General features: G+C 44.3%; 1 protein-coding gene across 2 annotated transcripts in view; it reads left to right on the plus strand.

The window, feature by feature from the left end:
* LOC115149062 (connector enhancer of kinase suppressor of ras 2-like) overlaps positions 1–26,561 on the plus strand; it is an 89,561-nt gene that overhangs the window by 31,563 nt on the left and 31,437 nt on the right. For both annotated transcript variants that reach the window (XM_029691549.1, XM_029691551.1), the window contains 2 exons: positions 5,861–6,007; positions 21,639–21,772. In XM_029691549.1, coding sequence (XP_029547409.1) covers positions 5,861–6,007; positions 21,639–21,772 — 281 coding nt within the window. The remainder of the gene's footprint in view (positions 1–5,860; positions 6,008–21,638; positions 21,773–26,561) is intronic.

Genomic DNA, 26,561 nt, shown 5'->3' on the forward strand with positions numbered 1-26,561 from the left:
AAAGGACTCTCAGACCATGAGAAACAAGATTCTCTTGTACTCTTTGGCCTGAATGTCAAGCGTCACATCTGGAGGAAACCAGGCAATGCTCCTCATCTGGCCAGTACCATCCCTACGGTGAAGCATGGTGGTGGCAGCATCATGCTGTGGGGATGTTTTTCATCGGCAGGGACAGGGAGACTAGTCAGGATCGAGGGAAAGATGAACGGAGCAAAGTACAGAGAGATCCTTGATGAAAACCTGCTCCAGAGCGCTCAGGACCTCAGACTAGGGCTAAGGTTCACCTTCCAGCAGGACAACGACCCTAAGCACACAGCCAAGACAACACAGGAGTGGCTTCGCGACAAGACTCTGAATGTCCTTGAGTGGCCCAGCCAGAACCCGGACTTGAGCCCGATCAAACATCTCTGGAGAGACCTGAAAATAAAGTTGAAGTCGGAAGTTTACACCTTAGCCAAATACATTTAAACTCAGTTTTTCACAATTCCTGACATTTAATCCTAGTAAAAATTCACTGTCTTATGTCGGTTACGATCACCACTTTATTTTAAGAATGTGAAATGTCAGAATAATAGTAGAGTGAATTATTTATTTCAGCTTTTATTTCTTTCATCACATTCCCAGTGGGTCAGAAGTTTACATACACTCAATTAGTATTTGGTAGCATTGCCTTTAAATTGTTTAACTTGGGTCAAACATTTTGGGTAGCCTTCCACAAGCCCCCACAATAAGTTGGGTGAATTTTGGCCCATTCCTCCTGACAGAGCTGGTGTAACTGAGTCAGGTTTGTAGGCCTCCTTGCTCGCACACGCTTTTTTCAGTTCTGCCCACAAATTTTCTATGGGATTGAGGTCAGGGCTTTGTGATGGCCATTCCAATACCTTGACTTTGTTGCCATTTTGCCACAACTTTGGAAGTATGCTTGGAGTCATTGTCCATTTGGAAGACCCATTTGCGACCAAGCTTTAACTTCCTGACTGATGTCTTGAGATGTTGCTTCAATATATCCACATAATTTTCCTGCCTCATGATGCCATCTATTTTGTGAAGTGCACCAGTCCCTCCTGCAGCAAAGCACCCCCACAACATGATGCTGCCACCCCCGTGCTTCACGGTTAGGATGGTGTTCTTCGGCTTGCAAGCCTCCCCCTTTTTCCTCCAAACATAATGATGGTCATTATGGCCAAACAGTTCTATTTTTGTTTCATCAGACCAGAGGACATTTCTCCAAAAGTCCGATCTTTGTCCCCATGTGCAGTTGCAAGCCGTAGTCTGGCTTTTTTATGGCAGTTTTGTAGCAGTGGCTTCTCCCTTGCTGAGCAGCCTTTCAGGTTATGTCGACATAGGGCTCGTTTTACTGTGGATATAGATACTTTTGTACCTGTTTCCTCCAGCATTTTCACAAGGTCCTTTGCTGTTGTTCTGGGATTGATTTTCACTTTTCGCAGCAAAGTACGTTCATCTCTAGGAGACAGAATGCGTCTCCTTCCTGAGCGGTATGACGGCTGCGTGGTCACATGGTGTTTATACTTGCGTACCATTGTTTGTACAGATGAACGTGGTACCTTCAGGCGTTTGGAAATTGCTCCCAAGGATGAACCAGACTTGTGGAGGTCTACAATTTTATTTCTGAGGTCTTGGCTGATTTATTTTGATTTTCCCATGATGCCAAGCAAAGAGGCACTGAGTTTGAAGTTAGGTCTCGAAATCCATCCACAGGTACAAGTCCAATTGACTCAAATGATGTCAATTAGCCTCTCAGAAGCTTCTAAAGCCATGACAACATTTTCTGGAATTTTCCAAGCTGTTTAAAGGCACAGTCAACTTAGTGTATGTAAACTTCTGACCCACTGGAATTGTGATACAGTCAGTTATAAGTGAAATAATCTGTCTGTAAACAATTGTTGGAAAAATTACTTGTGTCATGCACAAAGTAGATGTCCTAACCGACTTGCCAAAACTATAGTTTGTTAACAATACATTTGTGGAGTGGTTGAAAAATGAGTTTTAATGACTCCAACCTAAGTGTTCAACTGTAGCTGTGCAGCGACGCTCCCTATCCAATCTGACAGAGCTTGAGAGGATCTGCATTGAAGAATGGGAGAAACTCCCCAAATACAGGTGTGCAAAGCACAAGGGGTGGTCGGCGGAGCCGAGGAGTGAACCAGAGCCAGTCTGGGAGAAGAGGGAGAAACTGGAGGAGAGTGAACGGAGAGAATCAGAGACCGTCAGTGAGTTGAGGGAGAATTTGGAGGAGAGAAAAATGAGAGAGTTATTGAATTGGTGGAGGATGCACGACATTTGCCCTAAGGAGCGTGTTATCGGTTTAATGCCACCTGAGTCAGCTCTCCGTACTCGTCCTGAGGAGCGTGCTATTAGTCTGGTGAAAGTTGGGCCGGCTCCACGCACCAGGTCTCCAGTACGCCTTCCCAGCCCTATACGTCCTGTGCTAGCTCTCCACACTCGCCTTGCGGAGCGTGTCATTGAACCGGTACCATTGATGCCGGTTCTACGCACCAAGTCTCCAGTGCGCCTCCAGAGCCCAGTACGTCCTGTGCCAGCTCCTCGCACTCACCGTGCGAAGTGTGTCATTGTTCCGGTACAATTGATGCCGGCTATACGCACCAGGTCTCCAGTGCGCCTTCACAGCCCAGTACGTTCTGTGCCAGCTACTTGCAATTGCCGTGCGAGGTGTGTCATCGAACCGGTACCATTGATGCCGGCTATACGCACTAGGTCTCCAGTGCGTCTCCACAGCCCAGTACATCCTGTGCCAGCTCCACGCACCAGGCCTCCAGTGCGCCTCCCCAGTCCAGTACGTCATGTGCTGGCCCCACGCATCAGGCCTCGAGTGCGCCTTCACAGTCCAGAGCTTCCGGCGACAGTTCCCAGTCCAGAGCTTCCGGCGACAGTTTCCAGTCCAGAGCTTCCGTTGACGTTTCACAGTCCAGAACCTCCAACGACGGTCCACAGTCCGGAACCGCCAACGACGGTCCACAGTCCGAAACCTCCAACGACGGTCCACAGTCCGGAATCTCCTGAGACGGTCTACAGTCCGGAACCTCCTGAGACGGTCTACAGTCCGGAACCTCCTGAGACGGTCTACAGTCCGGAACCTCCTGAGATGGTCTACAGTCCGGAACCTCCTGAGATGGCCCACAGTCCGGAACCTCCTGAGACGGTCCACAGTCCAGAACCTCCTGAGACGGTCCACAACCCGGAACCTCCAGCGACGGTCAACGGTCCGGAACCTTCAGCGAGGGTCAACGGTCCGGAGCTTCCAAACACTGCGTCCAGTCCAGCTCCATGGCAGGAGCTCTCCTCTGCGCCGATGCCCAGTCCAGATACGGCGTCCAGTCCCGCTCCATGGCAGGAGTCTTCTTCTGCGCCAGTGCTCAGACCAGATATGGCGTCCAGTCCCGCTCCATGGCAGGAGCCTTCATTGGCACCGAGGTCCAGGCCAGGGCTGGTGTCCAGTCCTGCTCCATGGCAGGAGCCTTCCTTGACATCGAGGTCCAGTCCAGGCACAGTGTTCAGCCCGGGTCCATGGCTGGATCCGCGGGATGAGTGGGTTCTTCGGCCCGCACCAGAGCCGCCACCAAAGCTGGTGGATCCACGAGCTGAGCGGGTTCTTCATCCCGCACCAGAGCCGCCACCGATGCTGGTGGATCCGCGAGCTGAGTGGGTACTTCGCCACGCACCGGAGCCGCCACCGACACTAATCACCCCCCCTACCCTCCCCATTTGGTTTCAGGTTTTGCGGCCGGAGTCCGCACCTTTGGGGGGGGGGGGGGGGTACTGTCACGCCCTGACCATAGAGAGCCATTGTTTCTCTATGGTGTAGTAGGTCAGGGCGTGACTAGGGGGTGATCTAGTATATCTATGTCTATATTGTGTTCTAGTTTCTTTTTCTATGTTGGTGTTTTGTATGATTCTCAATTAGAGGCAGCTGGTAATCGTTGTCTCTAATTGGGGGATCATATTTAAGTAGTTATTTTTCCCACCTGTGTTTGTGGGATCTTGTTTCTGTGTAGTTGCCTATGAGCACTGCTTGAGCTTCACGTATCGTTTGATCATTTATTGTTTTGTGCGTTTCACTTAAATAAAATATGTGGAACCCAGATCACGCTGCACGTTGGTCGAAGTATGTTTCCAGTTCGTACGACGAGCGTGACATCGAGGCTGTAATCACTGGCAAAGGTGCTTCAACAAAGTACTGAGTAAAGGGTCTGAATAATTATGTAAATGTGATAAAGTTTTTTATTTTTTAATACATTTGCAAACATAAAAAAGAAACTGTTTTTGCTTTGTCATTATGGGGTATTTTGTGTAGATTGATGACGGAAAAAAACGATTTAATCAATTTTAGAATAAGGCCGTAACGTAACAAAATATGGAAAAAGTGAAAGGGTCTGAATACTTTCCGAATGCACTGTATAGTCCAGTCAATATGATTCTGGCGGAAATGGAGATTTAGTATAAAAACAGCAGGCAGGAGGTTATAAACTAACAACTACTATAATCAATGGACTGGGAGGACTGGGGCTATTGCTGTAAATTATTTAGGTTTGTGTCACCATGGTGGATGCATTAATCAGGTCACTTGTGATGTTGTCATACTGAGCAGGGGCAGTGTCCTAGCTCGGTAGGGGACAATTTGTAGTAGGCCTAATTTCACATTTGTGATGTATATTTAAAGAAAAAGGGCACTATAGCTCCTCCTGCCCAAACAAAGACATACTAATAAGGTGTGGTTGCAGTAGCCTGTCTTACTGCAGGATATAAAACAACTAGTTTACTCTATGATCAACCAATCACAGAGATTACACATTTTATGATGCTGTGTTCAGAAACATGAGACAGTGGATGTGCCAATGAACTGTCATATGCCTGGGCGAACTTCCAATAGAAGGTTGCAACTGACACACCAGGGGGCCAGAGACTAGCTAGCTTATTACACGCTAGTGTGATCTGCCACTGCAGTTTCCAGTAAGCACAGAAGCTGGTGTGAACACAGAGACAGTGTCTCGGACAAACAGAAATGTGTGTGTGTGTGTAGAGGGATCTGTTGGTCTTTTTATAGTTTGACTATGTTGCCATGCCAGTCCCTGACTTGAATAATGTAACCTGTTTACAGTTAAGTTACATTATTAACATTGGCACTCTACAGTGCACGGGGGAGTTGAGGGGAACTGAACAAAGCAAAGAGGAAGAGAGAGGTGCTCTGCTCAGCGTAGCATAGAGAGGGAGGGAGGAAGGGAGAGAGGGAGGGAGGGGGACGTGACCTGCTTTCTCTGCTCCCCTGCCTCTACTGGAACCTGCCTGGGAGCACACTGCCATCAGCAGAACCAAGCTCACTGTAGCACAGCTGCACACTGTCTGTCTGCTGCGGTACAGAGCCCAGTTGAGCATGGTGCTGATGCTTTGTGACGCATTATAGGTCGGCACGAGGTGCAACACTATCCGTTAAACGTTGTATAATGTTGTAACAACAGATAGGACAGAATTCTGAAAATTGTTATGTTCAGTCAATAAAGGAAATAATTGGAACAATATTTTGTCTGCATTGTATGAAACACTTCCCAGCACATACTGTTTAGCTAACCGTTTTTGTGCCAGACGCCATTATTTTCCAAGCACTGTAATTTGTGGGAATGGACTATTGAGTATTGGAATGATAGTACAGTTGTTTTCACTGTCATTATCTCCGGTGTTTTACCTCAGACATGGTTGGTAGAGGAGATGTTCAGAACTACAGTAACTAGCTACGACAATTTACTAGTTCATGATTTGTTTAGTATTTCATCAGCCTTACTGAGTGTGTTGTATTGTCTCTCTCCACTGTGGCGTATTTGTGCAGGTGGGCTGGCAGCTGAAGAACCTGGTGAACGCCCTTAGAGAAGACCCCAACGGAGTCATCCTCACACTGAAGAAGAGACCTCAGAACACTCTCACGTCTGCCCCTGCCCTGCTCAAGAATGTACGGTGGAAACCCCTTGCACTCCAGGTAATTATGTTATAATGTGATATTGAGAATGGGGTTCCTAAAGGTGTTTGGATATCTGTTTAGGATTCCTTCTGGTAGATAAGAATAGCGTTTTTTTCACCAATTCACCTGGGAGCTGTGTAATTTGAGCGATAAGAAACATAGCGCTCATTATTGATAATGACCAACTGGCTTAGTAGTTCCTTATGGGTGCCGCATTGTGAATAGATGCGATTATGATACATGATGAATTTAAGGGTAATTATCTGCAAGTTAGCACTTAACTTGTACCCCATACCTGGCCACCCTTTAATTGAGTTCTAATGGATTACGTGGAGCATCAGTGAATGGAGTTAGTGAACCTATTGTGCTGCTCAGTGTGGATGGAGTACAGACAGTACAGTATGTGGGACTGGCTGGGGGAAACAGGGACTGCCTGAGGAGGAGGAACAAAGACAGAACACTAGCTGGGGAGGATGATGGTAGAGGGGGGTTGGGGGTTTACATCATAACTGCCTGGATGTTTTTTTCTTCGGGAGCCCTTAGTGCAGAGCTATTTTTAGCTCTGCACTAAGCTCACTCATTTTCATGCTGCATGGGTTGCCTTGATGACGCCCAGGAACGTTTCTGTGGTTACGTGTCTTTGGCATCTGCAGTGAAATCAGTTAATGTGTTCAGATAATCAGCACCTTATCCTCATATCTCAACATGTGAAGCCAGAATGGTTGCTTCTGTATGGGGTGTGTAGATAAGCACTGAAGTATCAAGGCACAAGGCGAGTGTCACGGTCGTCGTAAGAACTGGACCAAGGCACAGCGTACGTAGCGTTCCACATCTTTTTATAAAGTGAAACTTCAGCACAAACAAAACAATAAAGAACAAACGAAACGCGACGTTCTGGAGTGCTCACAGGCAACTACACAAAAACAAAACAAGATCCCACCAAAACACAGTGGGGAAATGGCTGCCTAAATATGATCCCCAATCAGAGACAACGATAAATGGCGGCCTCTGATTGGGAACCATACCAGGCCAACATAGAAATAAAACAACTTAGATTACCCACCCTAGTCACACCCCGACCTAACCAACATAGAGAATAAAAGGCTCTCTATGGTCAGGGCATGACAATACCTTCCCCCAAAGGTGCGGACTCCGACTGCAAAACCTGACTCAATAGGTGAGGGTTCGGGTGGGCATCTAGCGTTGGTGGCGGCTCCGGTGCAGGTCATAACCCCCGCCCAGACCCCGGATCCGGCCATGGCGCCGGGTTTAACGTCGTGCCTGGACTGGGCACTGGCGTAGAAGAGGGCTCCGGCCATGGAGCTGGGTTGGACGCCGTGCCTGGACTGGGCATCGGCGCAGAGGAAGGCTCCGGCCATGGAGCTGGGCTGGTCGCCGTGCCTGGACTGGGCACCGGCGCAAAGGAAGGCTCCGGCCCTGGAGCGGGACTGGACGCTGTGCCTGGACATCGGCGCAGAGGAAGGCTCCTGCCATGGATCGGGACTGGACGCCATGCCTGGACTCGGCACCGGCGCAGAGGAAGGCTCCGGCCTTGGAGCTGGACTGGACGCTGTGCCTGGACTGGGCACCGGCGCAAAGGAGAGCTCCGGCGTGTGGACTGTCGTAGGAGATTCTGGACTGTGGACCGTCGTAGGAGGTTCCGGACTGTGGACCGTCGTAGGAGGTTCCGGACTGTGGACCGTTGCCGGAAGCTCTGGACTGGGGACCGTTGCCGGAAGCTCTGGACTGTTGATGCGCACTGGAGGCCTAGTGCGTGGAGCTGGTACAGGTGGCACCGGACTGGTGACACGCACTTCAGGGCGAGTGCGGGGAGCAGGCACAGGACATGCCGGACTGGGGAGGAGCACTGGAGGCCTAATGCGTGGGACTGGCACAGGTTGCACCGGGCTGGTGACATGCTCTTCAGGGTGAGTGCGAGGAGCAGGCACAGGACATGCCGGACTGAGGCGGCACACTGGAGACCTGGTGCGTAGGGCCGGCACAAATCGTACCGGAACGATGACACACTTCGCATGGCGAGTGCGGGGAGCTTGCACAAGACGTACTGGGCTGTGGAGGCACACTGGAGACTTGGTACGTAGAGCCGGCACAAATTGCACCGGAACGATGACACATTTCGCTCGGCGAGTGTGGGGAGCTGGCACAGGACGTACTGGGCTGTGAAGGCGTACTGGAGACTTGGTGCGTAGAGCCGGCACACATGGTACCGGACAAATGATACGCTCCTCAAGGCGAGTGCGGAGAGCTGGCACAGGACGTACAGGGCTGTGGAGGCGTACTGGAGACCTGGTGCGTGGAGCTGGCACAGTTTTTACCAGACTGCTAGCACGCTCCTCAGGACGAGTATGGAGATCTGACTCAGGTGGTATCAAACAGATAATACGCTCCTTAGGGCGAATGTCGTGCATCATACACCAACACAACAACTCTCTCATTTCTCTCTCCTCCAATTTCTCCATCAACTCACTGACGGTCTCTGACTCTCTCCATTCACTCTCCTCCAATTTCTCCCTCTTCTCCCAGATTCGCTCTGGTTCACTCCTCGGCTCCGCCGACCACCCCGTGTGCCCCCCCCCCCCATTTTTTGGGGGGGGGGCTTTCCTTACGTCCGCGAACATCAGCGTCGTCGCTGTCCTCCCTTATCTCCTTGCGTCTGCTTCCATGAAGGCTTTCGTGTCCCTCCATGATTTCCTCCCATGTCCAGGATATCTTCTCCTCCTTGATCTCCTTCCAAGCCCAGGATACCTTCTCCTCCTTGGCACGCTGCTTGGTCCTGTTGTGGTGGGATCTTCTGTCAAGGTCGTCGTAAGAACTGGACCAAGGCGCAGCGTGCGTCGCGTTCCACATCTTTATTATAAAGTGAAACTTCAGCACAAACAAAACAATAAAGAACAAACGAAACGTGACGTTCTGGAGTGCTCACAGGCAACTACACAAAAACAAAACAAGATCCCACCAAAACACAGTGGGGAAATGGCTGCCTAAATATGATCCCCAATCAGAGACAACAATAAACGGCTGCCTCTGATTGGGAACCATACCATGCCAACATAGAAATAAAACAACCTAGATTACCCACCCTAGTCACACCCCGACCTAACCAACATAGAGAATAAAAGGCTCTCTATGGTCAGGGCATGACAGCGAGACCCAAATGCAGACACAGGAGGCAGATGGTTGGAGTCTTACAATGTTTATTAATCCAAAGGGGTAGGCAAGAGAATGGTCGTGGACAGACAAAATGGTCAAAACCAGATCAGAGTCGAGGAGGTACTTAGTGGCAGACAGGCTCGTGGTCAAGGCAGGCAGAATGGTCAGGCAGGCAGGTGCAAAGTCCAGAAACAGGCAAGGGTCAAAACCGGGAGGACTAGAAAAAGGAGAATGCAAAAAGCAGGAGAACGGGAAAACCGCTGGTTGACTTGGAAACATACAAGACGAACTGGCACAGAGAGACAGGAAACACAGGGATAAGTACACTGGGCACCTGGAGGGGGTGGAGACAATCACAAGGACAGGTGAACCAGATCACGGCGTGACAGAAGTCATGTCAGGGAAATAATTATGTATTGATTATTTTGCACGGTGGCATGTTTTTCAGTTTGAAATAAACAGGGTTCTGCTTGAGTTATGCTTCATTATTGTGGCTGAATAGAATTGGAGAAAGAAATTAGTATTGGATTGCCCTCCGTGGAGGATATTGTGATGGTCCATCTTTTTAATTTTTTGGGGCCATAATTTTAGGGATTCTCACAAACTTTTATTGATAGAAGGGTCCTTTGGAGGAACTATTGTTGACATATATTTGACCTTTATACAGTGCCTTGCGAAAGTATTCGACCCCCTTGAACTTTTCGACCTTTTGCCACATTTCAGGCTTCAAACATAAAGATATAAAACTGTAATTTTTTGTGAAGAATCAACAACAAGTGTGACACAATTATGAAGTGGAACGAAATTTATTGGATATTTCAAACTTTTTTAACAAATAAAAAACTGAAAAATTGGCCGTGCAAAATTATTCAGCCCCTTTACTTTCAGTGCAGCAAACTCTCTCCAGAAGTTCAGTGAGGATCTCTGAATGATCCAATGTTGACCTAAATGACTAATGATGATAAATAGAATCCACCTGTGTGTAATCAAGTCTCCGTATAAATGCACCTGCTCTGTGATAGTCTCAGAGGTCAGTTTAAAGCGCAGAGAGCATCATGAAGAACAAGGAACACACCAGGCAGGTCCGAGATACTGTTGTGGAGAAGTTTAAAGCCGGATTTGGATACAAAAATATTTCCCAAGCTTTAAACATCCCAAGGAGCACTGTGCAAGCGATAATATTGAAATGGAAGGAGTATCAGACCACTGCAAATCTACGAAGACCCGGCCGTCCCTCTAAACTTTCAGCTCATACAAGGAGAAGACTGATCAGAGATGCAGCCAACAGGCCCATGATCACTCTGGATGAACTGCAGAGATCTACAGCTGAGGTGGGAGACTCTGTCCATAGGACAACAATCAGTCGTATACTGCACAAATCTGGCCTTTATGGAAGAGTGGCAAGAAGAAAGCCATTTCTTAAAGATATCCATAAAAAGTGTCGTTTAAAGTTTGCCACTAGCCACCTGGGAGACACACCAAACATGTGGAAGAAGGTGCTCTGGTCAGATGAAACCAAAATCGAACTTTTTGCCAACAATGCAAAACGTTATGTTTGGCGTAAAAGCACACCATCCCCACTGTCAAACATGGTGGTGGCAGCATCATGGTTTGGGCCTGCTTTTCTTCAGCAGGGGCAGGGAAGATGGTTAAAATTGATGGGAAGATGGATGGAGCCAAATACAGGACCATTCTGGAAGAAAACCTGATGGAGTCTGCAAAAGACCTGAGACTGGGACGGAGATTTGTCTTCCAACAAGACAATGATCCAAAACATAAAGCAAAATCTACAATGGAATGGTTCACAAATAAACATATCCAGGTGTTAGAATGGCCAAGTCAAAGTCCAGACCTGAATCCAATCGAGAATCTGTGGAAAGAACTGAAAACTGCTGTTCACAAACGCTCTCCATCCAACCTCACTGAGCTCGAGCTGTTTTGCAAGGAGGAATGGGCAAAAATGTCACTCTCTCGATGTGCAAAACTGATAGAGACATACCCCAAGCGACTTACAGCTGTAATCGCAGCAAAAGGTGGCGCTACAAAGTATTAACTTAAGGGGGCTGAATAATTTTGCACGCCCAATTTTCTGTTTTTTATTTGTTAAAAAAGTTTGAAATATCCAATAAATTTCGTTCCACTTCATGATTGTGTCCCACTTGTTGTTGATTCTTCACAAAAAATTACAGTTTTATATCTTTATGTTTGAAGCCTGAAATGTGGCAAAAGGTCGAAAAGTTCAAGGGGGCCAAATACTTTCGCAAGGCACTGTATGTTAAAGCATAATTGAGGGATAATTAATTGAATTTGGAATATTTGAGACATTTTGGCCTTACCCAGGCCTCTTTTAGTACTCTATGATGTTTCATCTGTAGGTGCTACAAGCAAAAGTTGGTTTCATATGAAGCTTTACTGCTTGCTCTGTAATATGAGTAGTATTTAGATTTTTATAACACATTTACATTTATTAATATTGAAAAATATAAAAATGGATATTGAAAAATATAAACATGTGCAATGCCTTCAGAAAGTATTTACACCCCTTGACTTTTTCCACATTTAGTTGTGTTACAGCCTGAATCAAAAATGTTTTTAAATTGAGATTTTGGGTCACTGGCCTACCCACAATACCCCATAATGTCAAAGTGAAATTATGTTTTTAGACATTTTTACAAATTAATTAAAAATTAAACATTGAAATGTCTAGAGTCAATAAGTATTTAGCCTCTTCAGGGCAAGCCTAAATAAGTTCAGGAGTAAAAATGTGCATAACAAGTCACATAATAAGTTGCATGGACAAAATCTGAGTGCAATAATAATGTTTAACATGATTTTTGAGTGACTACCTCATCTCTGTACCCCACACATACAATTATCTGTAAGGTCCCTCAGTCGAGCAGTGAATTTCAAACACAGATTCAACCACAAAGACCATGGAGGTTTTCCAATGCCTCGCAAAAAAGGGCACATATTGGTAGATGGGTAAAAAAAAGAAGCATATTGAATATCCTTTGAGCATGGTAAAGTTGTTAATTACACTTTGGATGGTGTATCAATACACCCAGTTACTACAAAGATACAGGCATCCTTCCTAACTCAGTTGCCGGAGAGGAAGGAATCTGCTCTGGGATTTCACCAGGCCAATGGTGACTTTAAAACAGTTACAGAGTTTAATGGCTGTGATAGGAGAAACTAAGGATGGATCAGTGGCGATTTTAGCATATAATTCTTGGTGGGGCAAGAAATAAATAAAGTGGGATGCATGCCAGCAAAGCCACTACACAACACAACACTAAACAATACATTAATTGCACTATAACGGTGACAAACGGTACCCACAAACTGTTAGGGCCTACATAAAGCTGTCCCGATAAAAATCCCGACAGTTTACCACTGCTACACCTGGATATCAGCGGAGTCTTGTCTGGCAGCGAAACAGTTAATTCATATTAATTTACTGCCTTTTAAAAAAAACATACAGTAGCTGATATGGCTGACTTGCTTAAACAAATGTGGTTTCTACTGACAATTGAGATGTACAAACTATGGCATAAGGGGACGACAAGCGGATAAGAGGCAATCTGTAATTTCGATTTAGACATTAATGTGCGAGCTAGGACGGACGTAGTCAATAGCACTTTTGAAATGTACAGTGACAGAATTCAGAACATGGGCCATTCTTATAGTGTTCCCCCGTACACCAAGTCAGAACCGTAGGATAAATAAAGGGGGCATATAAGCAATGAAAGCTCTTACAATATTCAATGATTACATTTTTCTAAAACAGGTTATAGGCTACATGTGCACCACCAAGTCAGAACAGTAGGCAAAATTAAGAGAGGTAAATAGACCACATTATTAGGGTGAGGCACATGGGCTACTAAATCTTACTACACAACATACACTTAGTATTACTTTCTTAGCTCCAGTATACATATCTCCCTGGCATATTAAATAATTTATGCAGCAGCACATAATAGATTTTTGGACTCCCCTTGTTGTGCTGTGCTCACTTGAACAGGAAGGTGGCGCGGAGGTCCTTTGTGGGAACATTTTGTGATTAAAGTCTGGCATTCTCTGGATTTATGGTGCTTTCAAAACAACTGGGAACTTTGAAAACAAACAGGGTCGAATCCAGTCGGAGCTCATTTATTCCCGACTTCCCAGCTGTCTTGAACTCAGTGAAGTCAAGTTTTTGCAGTTCCGAGGTAACAGTTGTTTTTTCTTGCAGCACAAATCATGCTTCATTGACAGCATGGCCAATGTTGAATGTTTATCATTTTAAACTTGGAAAAGAGTTCCTTAATCCCAAATTTGGAACCACACATCCACTGTCACTGATTCCTTCTAAACCACTCATTGTTGAATTTGCGATTTCTAACTTGTTGTGACCTTGAGCCTTCTTGGATGGGCACTTTTAATGTAACTCTATGGCATCACCAAAGGGGCTTGAATTTTCGAGGTCTAACCATAGACTTGGCGGTGACATAGTGTCCCCATGAGAACAGAACACTGAGCCAATCACGGCACAATGCTTCGTATTTTATGCTGGCTTGCCCCACCACCACAGAAAGCACTGAGCTAGGCTGAAACACCTGCATTTTCAGCTGCCTTACTCAAGTAAACAAAAAAGAGATCATGTTTGCATGCGGCTTTATTAACTCAATCATATATAAATATTTTTTAACATTGTTTGCAAACTGATATGTGACACGTATTAATGCCAAAACAACATGCAAAACACGCAAAAGATGTGGGGCACAAAACAGGTGGCTCTGCCCCACCTGCCCTGAATGACGGGTCGCCACTGGGATGGATTAAAAACATTGTAGTTACTTCACAATCCTAACCTAATTGACATAGTGAAAAGAAGAAAGCGTGCACACAATACAAATATTCCAAAACAGGAACTAAATTACAAGTGCAAAAAATGTATGAAAGAAATTAACGTTATGTCCTGAATACAAAGCATTATGTTTGGGGCAAATCCAAAACAATATATCACTGACTACCACTCTTCATATTTTCAAGCATGGTGGTGGCTGTATCATGTTATGGGGATGCTTGTCATCGGACTAGGGAGTTTTTTGGGATAAAAATAAATGCAATAGAGCTAAGCACAGGCAATAGAGCTAAGCAGAGGAAAACCTGGTTCAGTCTGCTTTCCAGTAGAGGCCAAATATACACTGGAGTTGCTTACCAAGACCACATTGAATGTTCCTGAGTGGCCTAGTTACAGTTTTGACTTAAATCGGCTTGGAAATCTTGAAGAGACTTGATAATGGCTGTCTAGCAATAAACTTAAGGGAGTTTGAAGTATTTATTAAAGAATAATGTGCAAATATTGTACAATCCAGATGTGCAAAGCTCTTAGAGACTTAACCAGAAAGACTCCAAGCTATAATCACTGTCAAAGGTGATTCTAACATGTATTGACTCAGGGGTGTCAATCTGTATTTCATTTTCAATAGATTTGCAAAAAATCTAAAAACATGTTTTCACTTTGTCATTTTGGGGTATTGTGTGTAGATGGGTGAGAAAAAATATAAATTGTATCCACTTTTAATTTAGGCTGTAACACAACAAAATGTGGAATAAGCCAAGAGGTATGAATACTTTGTGAAGGCACTGAAAGTATAGCATTTTTGATTTGGCTAATTTTTCAATATATTGTTGAACATAATATACTTTATGGACATATCAAAGTTCCAGAGTAGAATCTTTGCTACTTTTAGAGTTATGATCTGATTTGTAAGCATTAGTTTCAAGTTCCTTGGTGTCCACATCACCAAAAACTATCATGGTCCAAGCACACCAAGAAAGTTGTGAAGGTATGGGTCCCCAGATCCTCAAAAGGTTATACAGCTGCACCATCGAGAGCATACTGACCGGTTGCATCACCGCTTGTTATGGTAACTGCTCAGCATCTGATTGTAAGGCGCTACAAAGGGTAGTGAGTACGGCCCAGTACATCACTGGGGCTAAGCTTCCTGCCATCCAGGACCTATAAACTAGGCGGTGTCAGAGGAAAGGCCAAAAAATCATCAAAGACTTTGGTTATCCAAGTCATAGTCTGTTTTCTCTGCTACCGCATGGCAAGTGGTACCGGAGTGCCAAGTCTAGGACCAAAAGGCTCCTTAACAGTTTCTACCCCCAAGCCATAAGACTGCTGAACAATTAACCAAATGGCCACCAGATTATTTGCATTGACACCCCCCCCATTAGTTTTTTACACTGCTGCTATTCGCTGTTTATTATCTATGCATCGTCACTTCACCCGTACCTACATGTACAAATTACCTTGACTAACCTGTACACCCGCACATTTACTCAGTACCAGTACCCCCTATATATAGCCTCGTTACTGTTATTTTATTGTGTTACTTTTTATAATTTTTTTACTTTAGTTTATTTGGTAAATATTTTCTTAACTCTTTCTTGAACTGCACTGTTGGTTAAGGGCTTGTAAGCATTTCACGGTAAGGTCTACATATGTTGTATTCGTGGCACATGTGACAAATAAAGTTTGATTTGATCTGTGATGTCAAGCTCCAAATAAGGGCATATACGTCACAGAGTTTACCCCAGGAGAGCGCACATGCACAGGTGTTACCCATCTCCACGGTTTTTACCCATCTCCGCTGTTGTTGCAGTCAGCCACATAACATAATTATATAAAATAATTGCGATTGTTTTGGGTGGAACACTTCCTTTCTCAAAAAATAGCTAATTTGGCTGTACGCTTTCAATAAAACAAAGAATTTGTCCTCAATTCGAGGTTTTCTCAATCATTCTTTGACTGATAATTGAGCAGAGCTAGCAGTGCACAAAGACACATCACGAGTCACGTGACCCATTTTTTCAGCTTTCTAGTTCTGGACTGCAGGGAAAGAGAGGAGGAGAAGACAAACTCCACCTAATGTATGGAATCACTTGGGATTGTTTTTATTTTAGGTAAACAGCCCTTTTAAGTGGGTTAAAATCTTCCTGGAGAGTGTGTATGGAGGGACATGTCTTTATTCATATAAAAATTCTGATTTATTGAATTCTCCATGTGGTCTATATTAAAAGGCACTTCAATTGAATATAACAGGCTTTTAAAATTCAATATTGGTGCACAATTTCTACTTAAAATCAAATGAAGCGAAAGGCACTCATTTTGTGGAACGACCCAGCATCTACAGATGAAATATTATGTAATCTTCAATTAATCCAACTTCAATTAATTATTTCTCAATTATTCTTTAAGAAAAAAATCCTTCCTCATAAGGACCCTTCTATGGAAAAAAATTCAGGAAATTCCCACAATTCATGGTCCTTTTTTGTTCTAGTTTCATGAGGAATCAGGCATTGTTGGCAGTCTTACAAGTAACACAAACAAATACACACAAAGGTTACCAATCAGTCACAAACACTGTTTGGTTAATGAAGCACCTCAGAGTTAAATGACAGCATGCCAGGTGGCTGTAGGAGCCATTAACATATGGTACGAACACTGTTAGGGTGATTTTGTCTCCCAGGACTGTTTATGATGGATGTTTCAGTCAGAAAGAGTCAAACCACGACAGCTCAACACAGCTTGGAGAAAGGGTAGGCATGTTCTATTATTAAATCAACTCTTTACGAATCATGTGATGACAGAGAAGCATATGCAAAATCCAGGTAGTAGAGGACAAATATATTGAAAGGAGTCTTCAGTGAACTATCAAGGACTCAGTGTTTCCCATAGTGAATAAGTCAATGAAGAGTGAACCTAGCCATCTTGTTCATCCGGTATACAGCAGTGGTTCCCAAACTGTGGGGCGTGAGAGGTCGGAACTCAGTTTGGCTTTCAACTTACTCTTGAAAGTTGTAATAGTAGAATGCACAAGGTACAATTTCGAAATTGGGTAGTGCATCATCAGTTCTTCTTGTCATGTCAGTCATTGCGTACCTTAGAGAACTATTTATAACTTGTCAGAAATGTCCAGGTCAACTAACCCATGTCAGCTAATGTTTTTTAGCTAGATTTTTTAGCACATAGATTTTGTTCTAATGTTTTAGTCACTCAAATATTTGAGTCAAGCTTCCAATTGGCTCATTCATCCCCCCTCCTCTCCCCTGTAACTATTCCCCAGGTCGTTGCTGTAAATGAGAATGTGTTCTCAGTCAACTTACCTGCTTAAATAAGGGTTAAAATAACAATTTAAATAAAAAATATCACACGAATACACATTAGACATGGCAAAATGTATAGAACTGCAAAATGTTCTCCACCACAAGAGGGGTGTGAACAATGCTTGTGCCCATAGAAATAGACATGGCGCACACACACAGGAGGGGTGCGGGATGTTCCCCAATGCAGGAAGGGGGGCCTGAGTGAAAAAGTTTGAGAACCCCTGATATACAGGAGAACCCTCAGCTGCCATGGTCAGACTGATAGGACACAGACATAGTGGGAGGACTGCCAGCTTTAATCATTATTTTGTACGGTAGTGTCTTTTTATCTCTTGTTTTGTTCCTTGACCCATTCCTAACCCGCTGCTTCATATTTAATTATTTTTGTTTTATCTTGCTTTGGTCTGAGAGACATGAACAATCTAACAGTTGGGGTCTTTTCTTTTGACAGCACTGAGCCAACACATTTAGGCCATCTTTTTTACTTTTCTTGTAGAAATGTATTAATAATGAAGAAGAACATAAAATGGATTCTATTTTGATTTTCTTGCAGAATGGTATTTATTATTAATTACAGAAGTCCCGTAGAAGGTGTCACGACTTCCTCCGAAGTCGGTCCCTCTCCTTGTTCGGGCGGCGGTCGACGTCACCGGTCTTCTAGCCATCGCCGATCCACCTTTCATTTTCCATTTGTTTTGTCTTGTCTTCCCACACACCTGGTTTCAATTCCATCAATTACATGTTGTGTATTTAACCCTCTGTTCCCCCCATGTCCTTGTCCGGTATTGTTTATTGTAAGTGTTTGTGCACGGTATGTCTGGTGTGCGTCGGGTTTTGTACCCATTTATTGATTGTTTTGTTTTAGGGTGGTTTTTATTATTAAACCTTACAGAAGGAGTGCGCTCTAGATGTTCTGAAGCCTCCATTTTATGGACTTAGTCGTAAAGATTTGTCATTTAACTTTTAAAATCTATTATCTTTTATTGTGGCATAAGTTTTCATCTGATTGTCAAACAATCACTTCAAAGGGCTCCTTTACTAGGCTACCCGTGCATGTTAATTCACTCGCAACATACACTACATGGCCAAAGGTATGTGGACACTCCTTGAAATTAGTGGATTGAATATTGCAGCCACACCCGTTGCTGACAGGTATATAAAATCGAGCACACAGCCATGCAATTTCCATAGACAAACATTGTCATTAAAATGGCCTTTACTGAAGAGCTCATTGACTTTCAACCTGGCACCGTCATAGGATGCCACCTTTCCAACAAGTCAGTTCATCAAATTTTTGCCCTGCTAGAGCTGCCCCGGTCAACAGTGCTGTTATTGTGAAGTGGAAATTTCTAGGAGCAACAACGGCTCAGCTGCGAAGTGGTAGGCTACACAAGCTCACAGAACAGGACCGCCGAGTGCTGAAGTGCGTAGCACGTAAAAATAATCTGTCCTCGGTTGTAACACTCACTACCAGTGGTGGAAAAAGTATCCAATTGTCATAAAAGTAAAGATACCATAATAGAAAATGACCCAAGTAGCAGTGAAAGTCACCCAGCAAAATACTACTTCATTAAAAGTCCAAAAGTAATTGGTTTTAAATATACTTAAGTATCAAAAGTAAATGTAATTGCTAAAATATACTAAAGTATCAAAAGTAAAAGTTCTTTACAAGTTCTTTACATTCTTTATATTAAGCAAAGCAGACAGCACAATTTTCTTGTATTGTTTAGTGAGTCCACCAGATCAGAGGCAGAAGTAATGACAAGGGATGTTCTCTTGATAAGTGTGTGAATTGGACCATTTTCCTGTCATGCTAAGCATTTGAAATATAACAAGTACTTTTTGGTGTCAGGGAAAATGTATGGAGTAAAAAGTACATTCTTTTCTTTAGGAATGTAGGGTAAGGAATTTGGTGTAAAGCTCGCCAGGCCTAATCACCCAACATCAGTGCCCGACCTCACTAATGCTCGTGGCTGAATGAAAGCAAGTCCCCACAGCAATGTTCCAACATCTAGTAAAAGTTGTTATAAATAGTAAAGAGATAGCTCAAAAAACTACTTAAGTAGTATTTTAAAGTATTTTTACTTCAGTAATTTACACCACTGCTCACTACCAAGTTTCAAACGGCCTCTGAAAGCAGCCACACTCAAGCCTAATATCACTATGCGCAATGCCAAGTGTCGGCTGGAGTGGTGTAAAGCTCGCCGCCATTGGACTCTGGAGCAGTGGAAACGCGTTCTCTGGAGTGATGAATCAAGCATCACCGTCTGGCAGTTCAATGGACGAACCTGGGTTTGGCGGATGCCAGTAGAACGCTACCTGCCCGAATGCATAGTGCCAACTGTAAGTTTGGTTGAGGAGGAATAATGGTCTGGGGCTGTGTTTCATGGTTTGGGCTAGGCCCCTTAGTTCCAGTGAAGGGAAATCTTAATGCTACAGCATACAATGACATTCTAGACTATTCTGTGCTTCCAACTTTGTGGCAATAGTTTGAGGATGGCACTTTTCTGTTTCAGCATGACAAAGCGAGGTCCATACAGAAATGGTTTGTTGAGATCGGTGTGGAATAACTTGACTGGTCTGCACAGAGCCCAGACCTCAACCCCATCGAACACCTTAGGGATGAATTGGAACGCCGACTGCGAGCCAGGCCTAATCGCTCAACATCAGTGCCCTGACCTCGCTAATGCTCTTGTGGCTGAATGGAAGCAAGTCCCTGCAGCAATGTTCCAACAACTAGTGGGAAGCCTTCCCAGAAGAATGGAGGCTGTTAAAGTAGCAAAGGGAGGGCCAACTCCATGTTAATGCCCATGATTTTGGATTGAGATGTTTTATGAGCAGGTGTCCACATCTTTTTGGCCATGTCGTGTATTTCCAGCCTCCAAACAGTGGTGAATGGAAAGAGACATCTGTTACACAAAAAAACAAAACGTGTAATGACATTTGGTGATTGTCATTAGGCCAGAATGTATCAGTCCACTGCTGTCCGCGCACGTCTCGGTGTCGGCCACTCATCTCTGCTTTGGGAAAATGTCTGTGTTCTCGTCGAACCACATTGCATTTTGGAGAATAGGCTATACCACCCGCTTTCAAGTTCATTCGCTCATGTTTCATGGCTCTAATATGCGCTAATGATAAAAAGTGGTGTAACAGCCTCCAGTTTTCTTGACATTTTGTTTAAATTATTGCAATAAGTTGATGTTTTACCGGTACAGCGTACCCCAACTACTTATTTTGCCGGGATGCTGTACCGGACCATACCGCCTTACTTTCACCCTATTAACATCAACGGGGCTGTAGTGGAGTGGGTCGAGAGGTTCCAAGTTCTTTGGTGTCCACATCACCAACGAACTATCATGGGGCCAAGCTTCCTGCCATCCAGGACCTATAAACTAGGAGTTGTTAGAGGAAGGTCCAAAAAAATTGTCAAAGACTCAGTCACACAGGTTATAGACTGTTCTCTCTGCTACCGCACGGCAAGGGGTACCGGAGCGTCAAGTCTAGGACCCAAAGGCTCCTTAACAGCTTCTACCCCGAAGCCATAAGACTGCTGAAAAATTCATCAAATTGTTCAGCAGTTGTATTTTTATTTTACTTTAGTAAATATTATATTTCTTGAACTGCATTGTTGGTTAAGGGCTTGTAACTAAGAATTTCACAGTAAGTTCTACACCTGTTGTATTCAGCGCATGTGACAAATAAAATTTGATTTGATTCATCTTAGAAGTAGGCTCGAAAGAGGAAAAATATATGAAAATGTAGTTGTTCACATCAGAAGGTGATGGTCACAGGACCTTTACCAATCAGATGTTGTTGGTCAAAGGGTTTAGTCATCACAGTAGGTTACACTTCATAGTGCATCTCCTGGGGAGAGATGGCTCATGCTCACCACACTTGACACATCTTGACATTAATGATGTATAGTCGTTATCACAGAATCCCTTGTTGCCAAGGGTCTTATTGCTATCCCCTCCATAGTTTCCAACAGACCTCTCTCAAGAATTTCTTGGTTGCTATGGACGAGATCGCTGTTGCTAATACAAGCCACTTCACATCCTCTCCCTGTCTCAATAACTTCATTCAACAAAGCATCCTATCCTTTTCACAAGCATAGTGTTTATTGTGTGCCACTGTGTTAAGTGAACTGTGTGACATTGCACCACAATCCTCTATTAGCTCAAACATGGAGTACGCTATTCTATAGGATTTTACTCATGAATCTTGACATACTATGCCATGAATGAAAAATTATTACATTTAGGAAATTGTCTCATACTACTACAGTCCTGCTGTCTACATGACTCCACCCTTGTCCCTACAGCCCATCCCCACCAGTCCCAACAGTGACTCCAACACCCCGCCCAACAGCATGGGGACCATGGGGATGTCCTCTACGCTGGACAGTGGCCATGATGTCTTCATCTTGTCCCCAGTCTCTGGCCTTTATGGACACAGGTGAGCCTAGAAAATCCCATACAATACAGTTGAAGTCAGAAGTTTACATACACTTAGGTTGGAGTCATTAAAACTCGTTTTTCAACCACTCCACAAATTTCTTGTTAACAAACTATAGTTTTGGCAAGTCGGTTAGGACATCTACTTTGTGCATGACACAAGTAACTTTTCCAACAATTGTTTACAGGCAGATTATTTCACTTATAATTCACTGTATCACAATGTCAGTGGGTCAGAAGTTTCCATACACTAAGTTGACTGTGCCTTTAAACAGCTTGGAAAATTCCAAAAAATGATGTCATGGCTTTAGAAGCTTCTGATAGGTAATTGTCATTTGAATCACTTGGAGGTGTACCTGTGGATGCGTTTCAAGGCCTACCTTCAAACTCAGTGCCTCTTTGCTTGACATCATGGGAAAATCAAAAGAAACCAGCCAAGACCTCAGAAAAAAAATTGTAGACCTCCACAAGTCTGGTTCATTCTTGGGAGCAATTTCCAAATGCCTGAAGGTACCCCGTTCATCTGTACAAACAATGGTACACAAGTATAAACACCATGGGACCATGCAGCCGTCATACCGCTCAGGAAGGAGACGCGTTCTGTCTCTTAGAGATGAATGTACTTTGGTGCGAAAAGTGCAAATCAATTCCAGAACAACAGCAAAGGACCTTGTGAAGATGCTGGAGGAAACAGGTACAAAAGTATCTATATCCACAGTAAAACGAGTCCTATATTGACATACCCTGAAAGGCCGCTCAGCAAGGAAGAAGCCACTGCTCCAAAACCGCCATAAAAAAGACAGACTACGGTTTGCAACTGCACATGGGGACAAAGATCGTACTTTTTGTAGAAATGTCAAATCAAATCAAATCAAATTTATTTATATAGCCCTTCGTATATCAGCTGAAATCTCAAAGTGCTGTACAGAAACCCAGCCTAAAACCCCAAACAGCAAGCAATGCATGTGAAAGAGGCACGGTGGCTAGGAAAAACTCCCTAGGAAAAACTCCCTAGAAAGGCCAAAAACCTAGGAAGAAACCTAGAGAGGAACCAGGCTATGAGGGGTGGCCAGTCCTCTTCTGGCTGTGCCGGGTGGATATTATAACAGAACATGGTCAAGATGTTAAAATGTTCATAAATGACCAGCATGGTCAAATAATAATAATCATTGTAGTTGTCGAGGGTGCAACAAGCACATCCGGTGAACAGGTCAGGGTTCCGTGGCCGCAGGCAGAACAGTTGAAACTGGAGCAGCAGCATGGCCAGGTGGACTGGGGACAGCAAGGAGTCATCATGCCAGGAAGTCCCGAGGCATGGTCCTAGGGCTCAGGTCCTCCGAGAGAAAGAAAGAAAGAGAGAAAGAGAGAATTAGAGAGAGCATATTTAAATTCACACAGGACACCGGATAAGACAAGAGAATACTCCAGATGAAACAGACTGACCCTAGCCCCCCGGCACATAAACTACTGCAGCATAAATACTGGAGGCTGAGACAGGAGGGATCAGAAGACACTGTGGCCCCATCCGATGATACCCCCAGACAGGGCCAAACAGGCAGGATATAACCCCACCCACTTTGCCAAAGCACAGCCCCCACACCACTAGAGGGATGTCTACAACCACCAACTTACCGTCCGAAGACAAGGCCGAGTATAGCCCACAAAATCTCCGCCATGGCACAACCCAAGGGGGGGCGCCAACCCAGACAGGAAGACCACGTCAGTGACTCAACCCACTCAAGTGACGCACCCCTCCCATGGACGGCATGGAAGAACACCAGTAATTCAGTGACTCAGCCCCTGTAATAGGGTTAGAGGCAGAGAATCCCAGTGGAAAGAGGGGAACCGGCAAGGCAGAGACAGCAAGGGCGGTTCGTTGCTCCAGCCTTTCCGTTCACCTTCACACCCCTGGGCCAGACTACACTTAATCATAGGACCTACTGAAGAGATAAGTCTTCAGTAAATACTTAAAGGTTGAGACTGAGTCTGCGTCTCTCACATGGGTAGGCAGACCATTCCATAAAAATGGAGCTCTATAGGAGAAAGCCCTACCTCCAGCCGTTTGCTTAGAAATTCTAGGGACAATTAGGAGGCCTGCGTCTTGTGACCGTAGCGTACGTGTAGGTATGTACGGCAGGACCAAATCGGAAAGATAGGTAGGAGCAAGCCCATGTAATGCTTTGTAGGTTAGCAGTAAAACCTTGAAATCAGCCCTTGCCTTAACAGGAAGCCAGTGTAGGGAGGCTAGCACTGGAGTAATATGATCAAATTTTTTGGTTCTAGTCAGGATTCTAGCAGCCGTATTTAGCACTAACTGAAGTTTGTTTAGTGCTTTATCCGGGTAGCCGGAAAGTAGAGCATTGCAGTAGTCCAGCCTAGAAGTAACAAAAGCATGGATTAATTTTTCTGCGTCATTTTTGGACAGAAAGTTTCTGATTTTTGCAATGTTACGTAGATGGAAAAAAGCTGTCCTTGAAACAGTCTTGATATGTTCTTCAAAAGAGAGATCAGGGTCCAGAGTAACACCGAGGTCCTTCACAGTTTTATTTGAGACGACTGTACAACCATCCAGATTAATTTTCAGATTGAACAGAAGATCTCTTTGTTTCTTGGGACCTAGAACAAGCATCTCTGTTTTGTCCGAGTTTAAAAGTAGAAAGTTTGCAGCCATCCACTTCCTTATGTCTGAAACACAGGCATCTAGCGAGGGCAATTTTGGAGCTTCACCATGTTTCATTGAAATGTACAGCTGTGTGTCGTCCGCATAGCAGTGAAATTTAACATTATGTTTTCGAATGACATCCCCAAGAGGTAAAATATATAGTGAAAACAATAGTGGTCCTAAAACGGAACCTTGAGGAACACCGAAATTTACAATTGATTTGTCAGAGGACAAACCATTCACAGAGACAAACTGTTATCTTTCCGACAGATAAGATCTAAACCAGGCCAGAACTTGTCCATGTAGACCAATTTGGGTTTCCAATCTCTCCAAAAGAATGTGGTGATCGAAGGTATCAAAAGCGGCACTAAGATCTAGGAGCACGAGGACAGATGCAGAGCCTCGGTCTGACGTCATTAAAAGGTCATTTACCACCTTCACAAGTGCAGTCTCAGTGCTATGATGGGGTCTAAAACCAGACTGAAGCGTTTCGTATACATTGTTTGTCTTCAGGAAGGCAGTGAGTTGCTGTGCAACAGCTTTTTCAAAATTTTTTGAGAGGAATGGAAGATTCGATATAGGCCGATAGTTTTTTATAATTTCTGGGTCAAGATTCGGCTTTTTCAAGAGAGGCTTTATTACTACCACTTTTAGTGAGCTTGGTACACATCCGGTGGATAGAGAGCCGTTTATTATGTTCAACATAGGAGGGCCAAGCACAGGAAGCAGCTCTTTCAGTAGTTTAGTTGGAATAGGGTCCAGTATGCAGCTTGAGGGTTTGGAGGCCATGATTATTTTCATCATTGTGTCAAGAGATATAGTACTTAAACACTTTAGTATCTCCCTTGAGCCAAGGTCCTGGCAGAGTTGTGCAGACTCAGGACAATGGAGCTTTGGAGGAATACCCAGATTTAAAGAGGAGTCCGTAATTAGCTTTCTAATGATCATGATCTTTTCCTCAAAGAAGTTCATAAATGTATTACTGCTGAAGTGAAAGCCATCCTCCATTTGCGAATGCTGCTTTTTAGTTAGCTTTGCGACAGTATCAAAAAGAAATTTCGGATTGTTCTTATTTTCCTCAATTAAGTTGGAAAAATAGGATGATCGAGCAGCAGTGAGGGCTCTTCGATACTGCACGGTACTGTCTTTCCAAGCTAGTCGGAAGACTTCCAGTTTGGTGTGGCGCCATTTCCGTTCAAATTTTCTGGAAGCTTGCTTCAGAACTCGTGTATTTTCTGTATACCAGGGAGCTAGTTTCTTATGACAGATGTTTTTAATTTTTAGGGGTGCAACTGCATCTAGGGTATTGCGCAAGGTTAAATTGAGTTCCTCGGTTAGGTGGTTAACTGATTTTTGTCCTCTGACGTCCTTGGGTAGGCAGAGGGAGTCTGGAAGGGCATCAAGGAATCTTTGGGTTGTCTGAGAATTTATAGCACGACTTTTAATGCTCCTTGGTTGGGGTCTGAGCAGATTATTTGTTGCAATTGTAAACGCAATAAAATGGTGGTCCGATAATCCAGGATTATGAGGAAAAACATTAAGATCCACAACATTTATTCCATGGGACAAAACTAGGTCCAGAGTATGACTGTGGCAGTGAGTAGGTCCAGAGACATGTTGGACAAAACCCACTGAGTCGATGATGGCTCCGAAAGCCTTTTGGAGTGGGTCTGTGGACTTTTCCATGTGAATGTTAAAGTCACCAAAAATTTGAATATTATCTGCTATGACTACAAGATCCGATAGGAATTCAGGGAACTCAGTGAGGAACACTGCATATGGAACACTGCATATGTCCTCTGGTCTGACGAAAAAATATATATAACTGTTTGGCCATAATGACCATGGTTATGTTTGGAGGAAAAAGGGGGAGGCTTGCAAGCCGAAGAACACCATCCCAATCGTGAAGCACGGGGGTGGCAGCATCATGTGTGGGGGTGCTTTGCTGCAGGAGGGACTGGCGCACTTCACAAAATAGATGGCATCATGAGGTAGAAAAATTATGTGGATATATTGAAGCAACATCTCAAGACATCAGTCAGGAAGTTAAAGCTTGGTCGCAAATGGGTCTTCCAAATGGACAATGACTCCAAGCATACTTCCAAAGTTGTGGCAAAATGGCTTAAGG

This window comes from Salmo trutta, chromosome 15 (genome assembly GCF_901001165.1).
Source record: "Salmo trutta chromosome 15, fSalTru1.1, whole genome shotgun sequence".
NCBI lineage: Eukaryota > Metazoa > Chordata > Actinopteri > Salmoniformes > Salmonidae > Salmo > Salmo trutta.